This window comes from Dipodomys spectabilis, unplaced genomic scaffold (assembly GCF_019054845.1).
Source record: "Dipodomys spectabilis isolate Male_0828 unplaced genomic scaffold, ASM1905484v1 ptg000089l, whole genome shotgun sequence".
Taxonomy (NCBI): Eukaryota; Metazoa; Chordata; class Mammalia; order Rodentia; family Heteromyidae; genus Dipodomys; species Dipodomys spectabilis.
This window is the reverse complement of record NW_024870766.1, coordinates 11,608,022-11,620,120: the sequence shown is the minus strand read 5'-3', so window position 1 is coordinate 11,620,120 and position 12,099 is coordinate 11,608,022. Positions and strand designations below refer to the sequence as shown.

Below are 12,099 nucleotides of genomic sequence, written 5' to 3'. Positions count from 1 at the left end.
AGAGTCTCACAGACTTTACTTCTGGGGCTGGCTTTGAACTGTGATCCTCAAATCTCAGCCTCCTGAATAGCTAGGATTACAGGCATGAGCCACTGGTGCCATGTTTCAAATACTTATTTTTAAAATTAAATCTAATAGTTTATAAGAATGTGCTTCAAATTTAGCAGTCTTACATTATATTTTTTCTGACATCTTATGTTTGGTTACAAGATAGTTTTCTTAAATGATGCTTCTGCATGTTGGTTGTATTGTGTTGCTTTTGTTTTCTTCAGGAACTTTTAAACTGGGATTTCAAGTATTTTCTCTTCCATCACTTGAATTTCTTTAACTTCTGTTCTTGTTTAATTGCTGAATTTTTAAATAATCACAAACTGAGGAAAGGATTTAGTCCCTGAACAATTAGTGAACATGTCACTGACCTAATGTCTCTTCATTCTTCAGCACACAAATGTTCACTTCTCCCAAGAGTATTCTCCACGACAGGCATCAAAAGCCAATATCAGCAAGTTAACATTACAATAAAATAAAATTTTAAGGAAGCGTGAGGGGATGAGCAGTAGGGAAGGGTGGGTGAGAATCACAAAGGGGTGACAGAATGTATTGTTTTGGGAAACTGCTTTGTTGAATGCTTTCTAATTCATGCACCTACTTAAAAAATTTCAATAAAGTTTCTGAACTTCAAAAAAAGAAAAAAAGAAGTTAACATCAGCGTTCCAATACTGATAGTCTCAATCATATTTCACTGGTTGTCTCAATGTTTTTGTAGTAAAAGACCCAGCTCAAAACACACATTGTCAAGTCTCTTTAGTCTGAAAAACTCTTATTTTCCCTTGAGTTTTATAACCTTGACCTTGTAGAGGAGTAAAATTTAGTGTTATTGGGGAATTTCCCTCAAGTAGATTTGCCTAATGTTTAGATATGCCTAGATTGCTGTTTTATGGTTTTAGATGTGAAATATCATGGCAATTATATGATGTTCTTATACATGCTACCGGTCGGTCTCATTACTGCTGATGTCTACTTTAATTACTTGATTGAGCAGCTGTCTGCTATTTTTCTTCACTCACAAGTTACTGTTTTACCCCTTGTAATCAATAATTATGTGGAGAGGGTAAAACTATGAAAACATTCTATAGATCATAAAACTCAATTTACTTAGTTATTTGTACATAAATAATGTATAAATTACAGATTCAAAATGGCCTACTTGATCTGATGGGCTATATTGTTTAATTACATATTTTGATAAGCAGAAGTTATATGTCTTTAGGGATTATTACATTTTAATTACAAACACGTGCAAGACATAATATCTAAATCAGAGTAACAAATCTTGTATCTCATGAATAGAATTATGAATTTTTATGTGTGAACACGTATGCAGTTACATCAATTATAACGTGTAACCACATATGCCTATGTATAAAAGACATCTTGAACGATTTCAGTTTGTTCTGATTTGTTCCATTTTAATTTCTCCTTACACTTTTCATTCTGGTTTTCTCATGTTCTTGTTTTATAATCCAGCCCCTCCCAGCTGAGGAAATCAGCTTCTATGACCCTTAGTGGTGTGGTTTTATCAAGCCCCCGTGTGAGACTCTCCTACGTGGTGCCCGCCTGTCTCCTCACTCCTCCAAGGACACCCTTCTCCCCCCGCTGCCCCATGAATCCCCACTAAAAGCCACCTTCTAGCCTCTCTTAGATTAACTCTCTGCATGGAGTTCTTTCTCTTTATCTGATCGGTCCTGTGCGTTTAATCTGTTCTTTTCATATGTGAGAAGTATATCCTTATTTAAAGAGAGAACTTTTCTTCTTTTTACCCTGTTCTTACTTTATGCCTAAATTAAGAGGCATGATCATGTAACTTCTGGACATGTGAAACACTTGTAGTTACAAATATCTTAATCAAGCAGTCTAAATTCAAGTACAGACAAACCACAGAAATTTTGGGTGATATAAAACTCCCCTCCCCATTAGAATACCACTTGCTTAATGTGTGGCAGGCCCTGGTTTGAACAAGCAAAAGAGAAAAAACACACATAAACAAAAAAATCTCTATTTTAGAGTTATATTCTAGAAAAGAACTAGTAAAATAAAAATACCCAAGGGATTACTACTTATACAGAGTGCTCATAAGAATATAAGATATAGAATAAGTATTCAATTTATATTAATAAGTATTTTTGGTTTTCATGAGAAAATTTATTTCTTGGGGATAGGGGAACAAAAACTCATATAACAAAATCCCAGGAAGCACAGGACACACAAGATCTGAGCTATCTTTTTAGTCTCCTGGAGCACACAGAACCAAAAGACATTTTCATAACTCTAACAGTGAAAGAATGATTACTTTCCTATTTCATTATAATCTCCTAAATATATTGCTAAATAGTTTAAGGATTATTTCATCTTTGTAGAATGATAAGCAGGCAAATTTGAACAAATGCAAAATATTTTGTTTTATTTTCTGAACTGATTAATCACAAGAAATTATACCTTGATTTATTGAAAATTCTTTCCGTGTACCAATAAATTCATAGTATACCGAATCCCCTATGTCTCTATCAGCTGCTGTCAATTTGATGAGCTTTGTTCCAACAGGGAGATTTTCATAAATATTTATAGGTGCATCTGGTATGTGTCTGTGGGACCAAGAAGTTTCATTATCATTCAATGTAAACAAATGTCTCTTTATGTCTGTCACAGAGAAAATACTTTAAAACACTTTAAATTTTCTAAGATACGTATATTTCAACAGCTTAAAGTTTTTAGAGTTAAATTACTTATGTATATTTGCATATATATGTTTATATCTGTATATACATATTAAAAATTATATAAATTACAATGGAAACAGTAGTAATACATTGAGATTTATTCCAGTATGAAATCCAAGTATGTAAATATTTACATTACTCATTGCTTACGTAAGAACAGGAATCTCATCATTAACATTTTGGATATTTATAGTGATGGTGCCAATGCAGGACTCCAGAGAGAATGGCTCCCTGTTTTTCACAGCAATCACAAACTGGAATTGCTTGAGAGAGAGAGAGAGGGAGAGAGAGAGAGAGAGCATTATTTTGCTCAAGTGCTCAAAATATGTAATTCCTATTACATCTAAAAATATTTCATAGTAATTCTTTAAAAATAAAATTGAAAAGTACTTTTAAATGTTAGAAGCATAAAGGAGTAAACCATTGCTAAAACACCTTAAGTGCATATTTTCTTGTATGTTTACAGATTTCTTCAATAACCTCTATATGTTAGATTATATTTTAAACATTAATTTTGATATACTATGTTTTAGGCATGATATCAGATTTCTATGTATTGAAATAGTATGAGAGTAACTTACATTCTATTAATTAGGGGAAAAGTTATAAAGTTAAGAACTATATACTTTTGAAGAAGTTTGGAAAACTCATAAATATTTTAAAACTTACAAAGCTGTAAAAATGCACTCACTTAAATATTTTTTGTGAGAAGTGAACTCTGATAATGTAATAGCCGAGTTTGATGAAAGATAGATTTTAGATTTTTTTGTTTATTCAATTTAATTCCTTAATTAATGAGTAAGTTATATGTATGCAATCCCATTTCAATTTATATTTAATCCAGTACTATTGTATTGTGTTGAGTCTTCCATTTTAGTTATACATGAAATGTCTCAGAAAAAGTTAAACGTCAATGTAATACATGAGAAAGAAACAGAAACTATATTATCATCTGAACAGATGGAGAAACATTTATAAAAGTCAAAAACAAATTCTTGATGAATATCCTTTAATAAGGCATAACCTACTAAAACTTAAAGTTAAATAATATTCTTGTTTGAAACATTTGAGCAACATATTTTCAAACCCATGACAACATGAGGATTGTTGCTAATATTTATCATTGGTAGTGAACATTGCTTAGAAAATCCTCATCATTAAAAAATAAACTGATATAAATAAAAAGTAGTAACTGACCTGGAGTCACAGCTTAAGTCATAGAGTACCTAGCTAGCAAACAGGAAGCCCTGAGTTCAATCCCTAGTACTGAAAACAAACAACAATTTTTTTCCTGGGTGCATGTGACTCACACCTGTAATCCTAGTTATTCAGGAGGCTAAGAACTAGGGAAGGAAGACTTGAAAACTACTCAGGGCAGAAAAGTCCATAAGAGTTTATCTCTAATTCACCAGCCAAAAGACAGGTTTGTGGCATTGTTCAAGGGTTAGAGTGCTAGCTGAGTAAGCATGAAGTCCTGAGTTCAAACTCTGGTATGGCCAAAAAAGAAATCATTAAACCATCAAGTATACTATATCAAGAGAATGAAACAAAAAATGGGGAAAATAATTGAACGTTGAAGTGATTAGAAAACACTTTCTAGTTTTCAAACACATAGTTTAGAAAATAATTGTCTGTTCAGGGAATATATGAGAAAGATTGATAAAGAAAAATTAACCTGGAAATTTGAGATTATAAAAAAAATGGAAATATTGGAACGGGATGAGATTGTCCATAATGAAAAGTGTGACCAAGGGGCCACTGAAATTTAAGGAGAAGCCTAAAGAAAAAGAGGAATTTGAAAAGAATAAAGTCATAGAAGTAGGAAATGTGAAAATATATTATCATTAAAGTTAATAATTTTATAGCACTGAGCTATGACTTATGTCTGTAATCTTAATTACTGGAGTCATGCTCTGAAGTCAGCCTGGGAACATAAATCTGAGAGACTATCTCCAATTAATCAGCAAAAAGTTGAACTGGAATTATGCCTTAAGTGGTAGAGTGCCATGAGCAAGAAAATGTTGTGGACAAGAAAATAGAATGATTGAAGCCCTGAAATCAAACTCTTGTACCATTTCCAAAAACAAGCCAAAAATATTGGAGAAAAACTCTTATCATTTTCCACATATATTTTATTAATGTTACTATGTAAGAAATGAAGGATTATCTAACAATTATTAGAATTAATAAAACAATTTTGCAGCCACTTTAAGGTCAAGACATATAAGGCCTATGTTTCCCAATTAACCATAAAGAACAGTGAGAAATAAATATTTATGAGCACCACTAAGTTGCTTAGGATTGTTCTACATATGATGTAAAAGAAGCTTATGTATTAAAAATATGAATGTTTCTGAAGGAGTTGAGTAAGATTCTAAATGAATGAATATATATATGAATATATATAGCAATAATTAAGTTACTAATTTTCTTTAGTTTAATTTTAAAATTTGATGTGATTAAATAAGCATGTAAATGGAACTTTGTTTTCATAAACGGAGAACATTATATGTAAAAATAAACAAAGTAAACACAGTGAATGGTTAAAAAAGAATCACTGGGATCAAAGGAGGATATTCATAGCCGTGAATCATAAAGATTCAACAGCTATATATGTGTGATCAAACGAAATAATATTTTATGAAATGAACTCCAAGAAATGGAAGCAAGAGATTTATTGTTGTTGCTGCTACAGTTTTGGTTGCCTTTCCTTTTATCTTGTTTGTTAGTTTATTTGTCTTGGGGAGAATAAGAGGGGGCACAGAAAACATGGTGTGAAGAGTGAGCAAATACAGCACTGGTACTCAGTAGACACTAATGTGGAAAATGAGCTATTGGGGTGGAGGAAAAACAGAGAGAGCAAGAGAGGGATAACATGGTTGAAAAAGAAATGTTCTTGTTACCTGACTTACATAACTGTCACCCCTCTGTACGTCACCTCTGCCATAACAATAAAATATATTTAAGGGAAAAAAAGAAAAGAAAAACTCAGAAACATTGCCCAGGTGCTGACTTCAAGCCCCAGGATGAAAAGAAAGAAAGAAAGAAAGGAAAGAAAGAAAGAAAGAAAGAAAGAAAGAAAGAAAGAAAGAAAGAAAGAAAGAAAGAAAGAAAGAAAGAAAGAAAGAAAGGAAGAAAGAAAGAAAGAAAGAAAGAAAGAAAGGAAGGAAGGAAGGAAGAAAGAAAGGAAGAAAGGAAGGAAGGAAGAAAGGAAGGAAGAAAGGAAGGAAGAAAGGAAGGAAGGAAGGAAGGAAGAAAGAAAGGAAGAAAGGAAGGAAGGAAGAAAGGAAGGAAGAAAGGAAGGAAGGAAGGAAGGAAGAAAGAAAGGAAGAAAGGAAGGAAGGAAGAAAGGAAGGAAGGGAGGAAGGAAGGAAGGAAGGGAGGAAGGAAGGAAGGAAGGAAGGAAGGAAGGAAGGAAGGAAGGGAGGAAGGAAGGAAGGGAGGGAGGGAGGGAGGAAGGAAGGAAGGAAGGAGGGAAGGAAGGAGAAAGAGAGAGAAAGAGAGAGAGAGAAGGAAAGAAAGAAAGAAAGAAAGAAAGAGTAAGAGAGAAAGGGGGAGAGAGAAAGGGGGAGAAAGAGAGATGGAGGAGGGAGAGATGGAGGAGGGAGAGAGAAAGAAAAAAATGCTAGCAGTTTGTTTTGGAGTGAGTAGGAAACAGCAAAATCATTATATAGGACATCACCCTATAATACCACAGGGAAAAGTAATATTATAATAGCCACATTTCTTGCAAAAATAAGTATTACCTTTTATTCTTCTATAATATTTCATAGAGGAATGCCAAAATATTTGTAGTTTAGAAAATAATAGATTAAAAAAGACATTTGGGGGAAAAATGCCTGATAAGTCCATCACTGAAAACAATAAGAAATGTTAGAAAGAACTGGAAGTAAACAGAAGTTTAAATGGCCCCATTACACTTGGTAGGAGATGGCCCCAGGAATAATTTAGTAGGAGAAGGTGATTGATTTGTTCTGTTTCTCTATCCCTGCAGATTTTTCTCCTCTTTCCTGATATTTTCAAATTTAAAATCCAAATATAACATGAAGAAAAAGAAGAAAAAGGTCAGGTGTCTACAATAAAGTGAAGCCAAATTCAGATGTAATTCTCTAGATAATTCAAACTGTTGAAGACTGTAATCTTTACTTACCTAGAACACTGTCTCAGTTCTAGTATTTTTTAATATAAACATAATCAGTTATTCAACTTACACACATACAAAAACATACGCTCTTACTTTATTTGTTAGAAATAAATCTCTAAACATTAAAATTTAATTAAATAAATTTAGTAACTTCTATTTTCATTTTGAGTGGATGTTAGCCATTATTTTTAGTTTAAGTGTGTTGAATGTTTTCATTAATGTTTTGTTTTAGACTTAGTCTTACCTTGGGATTTGTTTCATAGTCCAAAAGAGGTTCAGCAGTTTTTGAAATGACACCATTATATGGATCCAAAGCAAAGTAGGCAGTGGCATTAGTTGAGGAGTTTAATATTAAAAACTGTGAACACAAACACACACACACACACACACACACACACACACACACACACACACGTGATTAATGTGCTATTGAAAAAGCATGAATTTTGAATTGACAGGTTTTTTTGGGGGGGAGGTTGTTTTTGGTTTTTTGTTTGTTTTTCTCGGTCATGGGGCTTGAACTCTGGGCCTGGGCGCTGTCCCTCAGCTCTTCAGCTCAAGGTGAGCGCTCTACCACTTGAGCCATAGCACCACTTCTGGTTTTCTAGTGGTTTATTGGAGATAAGAGTCTCAAGAACTTTCCTGCCCAGGCTGGCTTTGAACTGCGTGCGATACTCAAATCTCAGCTTCCTGAGTAGCTAGGATTACAGGCATGAGCCACCGGCTCCCAGCTGAACTGACAATTTTGATGCAGTGGTTTGGCAAAAGGTATACCAAAATTAATTTTGTGAAGACAAAGCCCATAAATAAAATAGAAGCTTACTTTGATTTTTATACTTCAGAAACTATTTGCACATTCTTTCATGTTTTTAGCTGTCTGTATTTTTTTCTATTTGTTTTTGTACTTAAGTTCTAGAAAATTTTTGGTAAATAGTTTACAATTAGTTTACTTTCTAATGTTGTATTTACAGCTTTTTCCAATATAAAAAGCCATTCCCTCTTGCATATGCAGGAAGTGTATCTAAAGAGGTACGTGCAATGAATTATTTGGAAGAAAACATTTGATCTCATCTCTGAATCGTGTCCTTGCATGGCAAAAATAAAATAAAGCTTTGCACAGATACTGTTTTGTGGGTGTTACCATATTTCTCTCTATTCTTATCGCCCATTCTTAAACAAGGCTCAGATTCAAAATGAACATTCTAGAATTTGAACAGAATTTCATAAAGAAAATAAATAATAAGAAATTACATCCAGACTTTGGCACAAAGAAAAACTTTTAAAGCCTGGGAGATGTGATATCCAATTCCATTTTTAGAAAGGCACAGGACCATTTGGATGGGCACATTAATTTAATTATGTGTGTTGGTAAGTGAACAATCCGAGTTGGCTTATGTTAAGCTTTTAAAATTTACTAAACAATCTTATGGGGGAAAAAAATCTCCTTTTGTTTTTCCTACATATTATGGTTTAGATTTATTAAAAATTAGCATATTCTCTCTCTGTGTTTCTGTTTTGTATATTTTTCTAGTGATTTTACAGTAAAATTCTAACAATGTAATTTTTACTAATATAAAATACTAATGTAAAATTATAATTGGAATTTATGGAGATATTGACCCCAATGCACATAAATGCATGTGCCCCCAACATCTCACACACATCACCTCCATATGCGGACCCTAACCCTGCCTGGCACATAGACATATGGAGCTTTTGAGCCTGGTGAGCAAAGAATTAGTAAGTGTTCCTGTAATGTGGTCTCTTCTATCCTCAAACTAAACCACATGAGCCAAAAATATAACCAAGTGTCATGATCAATGTCATTATAATCAGCTCAGCAGAAAAATTATACATAGATTAAGTTCTCCAGAGAGATTCTTCCCCAACTTTAGCTTCAACCATATTCCCAAGTCAGGTTTATAAGCCAGTTGTTACAAAAAGCTTGTATACACAGAAGAAAAAAAAAAACAGACACAAAAAAAAACACTCTATTCTTATTTTATGGAGAATTTGAATTAGTCACTAAATTTAGGGTAGAATATTCCAAGATATTAATATGATTTATCATATATAATCAAGAAAAACAGTTTTCCTTACAAAGCTAATTTGATTATAGGTCATATTACACCATAAAAGTTTCTGTGGAAATATAGTCATGAATAAATTATTTTAAATTTCTTCCTTACCCTCTCTTAAGCTACAATTATTTTGTCATCAATTACTTTATAATTCTCTATTCTTTACAAATATTGTTGAAACCAGAAATAATATGAAGATCTAAACATGATTTATGTGAATTATGTTCTATAACAAAGGAAATATGTATGACTGGGATCAAAGAAAAGTAATGAAAAATAAGAGGTCATTCTAGTATTGTGTATTGTATTATCAGATGAATACTGGAGAAATTTAAGTTGTAGTTTTTGCAGGGCTTTCAGACAATTTTAGCTTGAGTTTTCATTTTCACTTTTAAGCCATATCATCTTCTAATTTTATTTTTGGTAGTCTGTACTCAGAACAACACCACTTGTTATTGGTCACTCTGTCACTTGAGCCATGCTTCCAGCCCAAAATTTTTGCTAATGAGTTTTTAATTTTTGCTAGTGAGTCTTATAGAATTTTCTGCCTAGGCTGGACTTGATCCATAATTTCCAGGACACAGTCTTCTAAGTTGCTGGGATTAAAGATATGAGTCAAAACATGTTACCCAGCAAGACATGTCATTTTTATAATGTTAGTTTATCAGTATGTGTAAATTTCTTCTCTCACTTCTGTAGACATCAGAAGTTAAAAAAACACTACCTTTTTGGCAAAGATTTATTTTTAATATAACAGGGAGAAATATATAGTAGAAAATACAGAAATATAATATAGTAGGCAGAAAAAATGAGAGAAACATTTCCTGCTACATATGCAGGAAATAGGAATAAAACCTCGAAGTGGTGGTTAATATGAGTTCTTATAATTTCTGAGCTGAGAAATTGCGTATGCATATGTCAATCTTGCAGTTCCTTCCTCTGAGACAACAGTTTTGTGTGTGTTAGGTGGGTGAGGCTCATTCAAAACACAAGTAATGGACAGAACTTCTCTTTGCAAGACCTATCTTTTATTCTTTCGGTCCTTATCCATCCAGAAAGTGCTTTCAGATTTTAGGCTGCCTCTCCTGTATCTCCTAAAAGGTTATTTAATTAAGCCCCTGAGAAAATGATCTTGGATTGTTCAAAATTGAGCATTCCATTTTCTAGATCAAATATGGAAAATGTGAATAACTAATTATTAAAACTTACTTCAAGTTCCTGTCCTAGATCTGGATCTCTTGAAAGAATCATGTATATAAAAGTTGATGCAGGAACATTTTCAGGAACAGACACTGAAATACCTATACCATAATATAAATCATGAAAAATAATTTAAATATTTTTGCATTTTTAATTTACATGAGTTATCATGTTTCAAGAATTTCTGAACTCTGGGCCTGGGCACTGTCCCTCAGCTCTTCAGCTCAAGGCTAGTGCTCTACCACTTGAGCCATAGTGCCACTTCCAGGTTTTTCAGCTTATGTGATGCTGAGGAATCGAACCCAGGGTCTCATGCATGCAAGGCAAGCACTCTACCACTGAGCCACCTTCCCAGCCCCAAAAGAATTTCTACTTCAAGTAATTTTCTTAATGATAATTATTTCAGAAAAATCTACAATTAATATTAACATCAATATTCATTTATTTTACACCTTCAGTGAGTTTAACAGCTGTGTATATCCTGAAACCACATCAAGGGACCACACAGCATTTACCTCCCCATATTCATATTTTTTAGATGGAATTTGGTCATGTTTCTCTGATTGGCCATAAACTCATAAGTTCAAACAGTCCAATCCTATGTTTGTATATGATTGCAAATGTGCAGAATAAACCTACCATATTAATAAAATATCTACATTTAAAAGTAAACATAACTCAGTCTCTTATCTCTAAATTTAAATTTGGAACAAGTATGTGAAATAAGAGATGATTTTCCAGCGTCTAGTACAAGAGCAGTGATCATTAAGATATTTAACTTTATTTCCTTTATATAAGAGTATTGATGATTTTCTTTTTCACAATAATGTACACAATATAGATCATAGACAGTGAAATTAAGAAGAAAGCTGCTTGAATTAGAAAGGTGCTTGAGTTCCTTCTCTGTTAGTATTCTTAACTATAAAATATGAAAAAGGACATTTTCATTTTTAGAGTGGTTTTAAAACTAAATAAAATTTCCTAACAAACATTTCACAAATGCTCGGAAAATACTCCCCTCCTTGTACCAAAATTGGTCCTTTTCTTACTGTGATTTTCTTCTTACCCTCAAAACAAATAGCACAGATGCACACACAGGTAAATCACTGGCAGTTTCCAGTGGTTTTGATGATTCCATAAATGCTACTTTGTTTTCTAAAAGAATATTTTTGCTAAGAGCCACTGGCTCATGCTGATAATCCTACTTACTCACAAGGATGAGATCTGAGGATGATGGGTCAAAGCCAGCCCAGACTAAATAGTCCATGCAATTCTTATATCGAATTAACCACCAAAAAAGCCACACGTGGAGTTGTGGCTCAAGTTGGTAGAGCCTTATCCTTGAACAAAAAAAAGCTTAGCCCCTAGTTCACGTCCCAAGGCTGGCGCTCTCTCTCTCTCTCTCTCTCTCTCTCTCTCTCTCTCTCTCTCTCTCTCTCTCTCTCTCTCTCTCTCTCTCTCTCTCTTTCTCTCTCCCTCTCCCTCTCTTGCTTACTATACCCCTGAGTCTGGACAAGGAGTCCAGTGAATATTGTATAATCTGGATGAGATAGTGCTACATTTTTTTCTTTTGTCAGTCATGGGGCTTGAACTCTGGGCCTGGGCACTGTCCCTCAGCTCTTCAGTTCAAGGCACTCTACCACTTGAGTCACAGCGCCACTTCCAGCTTTTTCTGCTTATGTGGTGCTGAGGAATCAAACCCAGGGTCTCATGCATGCAAAGCAAGCACTTTATCACTGAGTCATCTTCCCAGCCCAGTGCTACATTTTTTTTTAAATTTTATCTTTACCTTTAAGTAACTATGGAAAGGAGTTACCATTCAACACAGTAGTTATGAATAAAATACATCTTGATCAACGTCTTCCCTTTTATCATTCCCTCATCTTTCACAACCCCA

General features: G+C 33.6%; 1 protein-coding gene across 1 annotated transcript in view; it reads right to left on the bottom strand.

The window, feature by feature from the left end:
• Positions 1 to 12,099, bottom strand: part of LOC122111800 (protocadherin Fat 4-like) — a 96,187-nt gene that overhangs the window by 58,004 nt on the left and 26,084 nt on the right. Inside the window, exons 9-11 of the mRNA XM_042684526.1 lie at positions 10,212 to 10,303; positions 2,928 to 3,040; positions 2,497 to 2,642 (exon numbers count right to left, since the gene is read on the bottom strand). Of these exons, the coding sequence (XP_042540460.1) occupies positions 2,497 to 2,642; positions 2,928 to 3,040; positions 10,212 to 10,303 (351 nt within the window). The remainder of the gene's footprint in view (positions 1 to 2,496; positions 2,643 to 2,927; positions 3,041 to 10,211; positions 10,304 to 12,099) is intronic.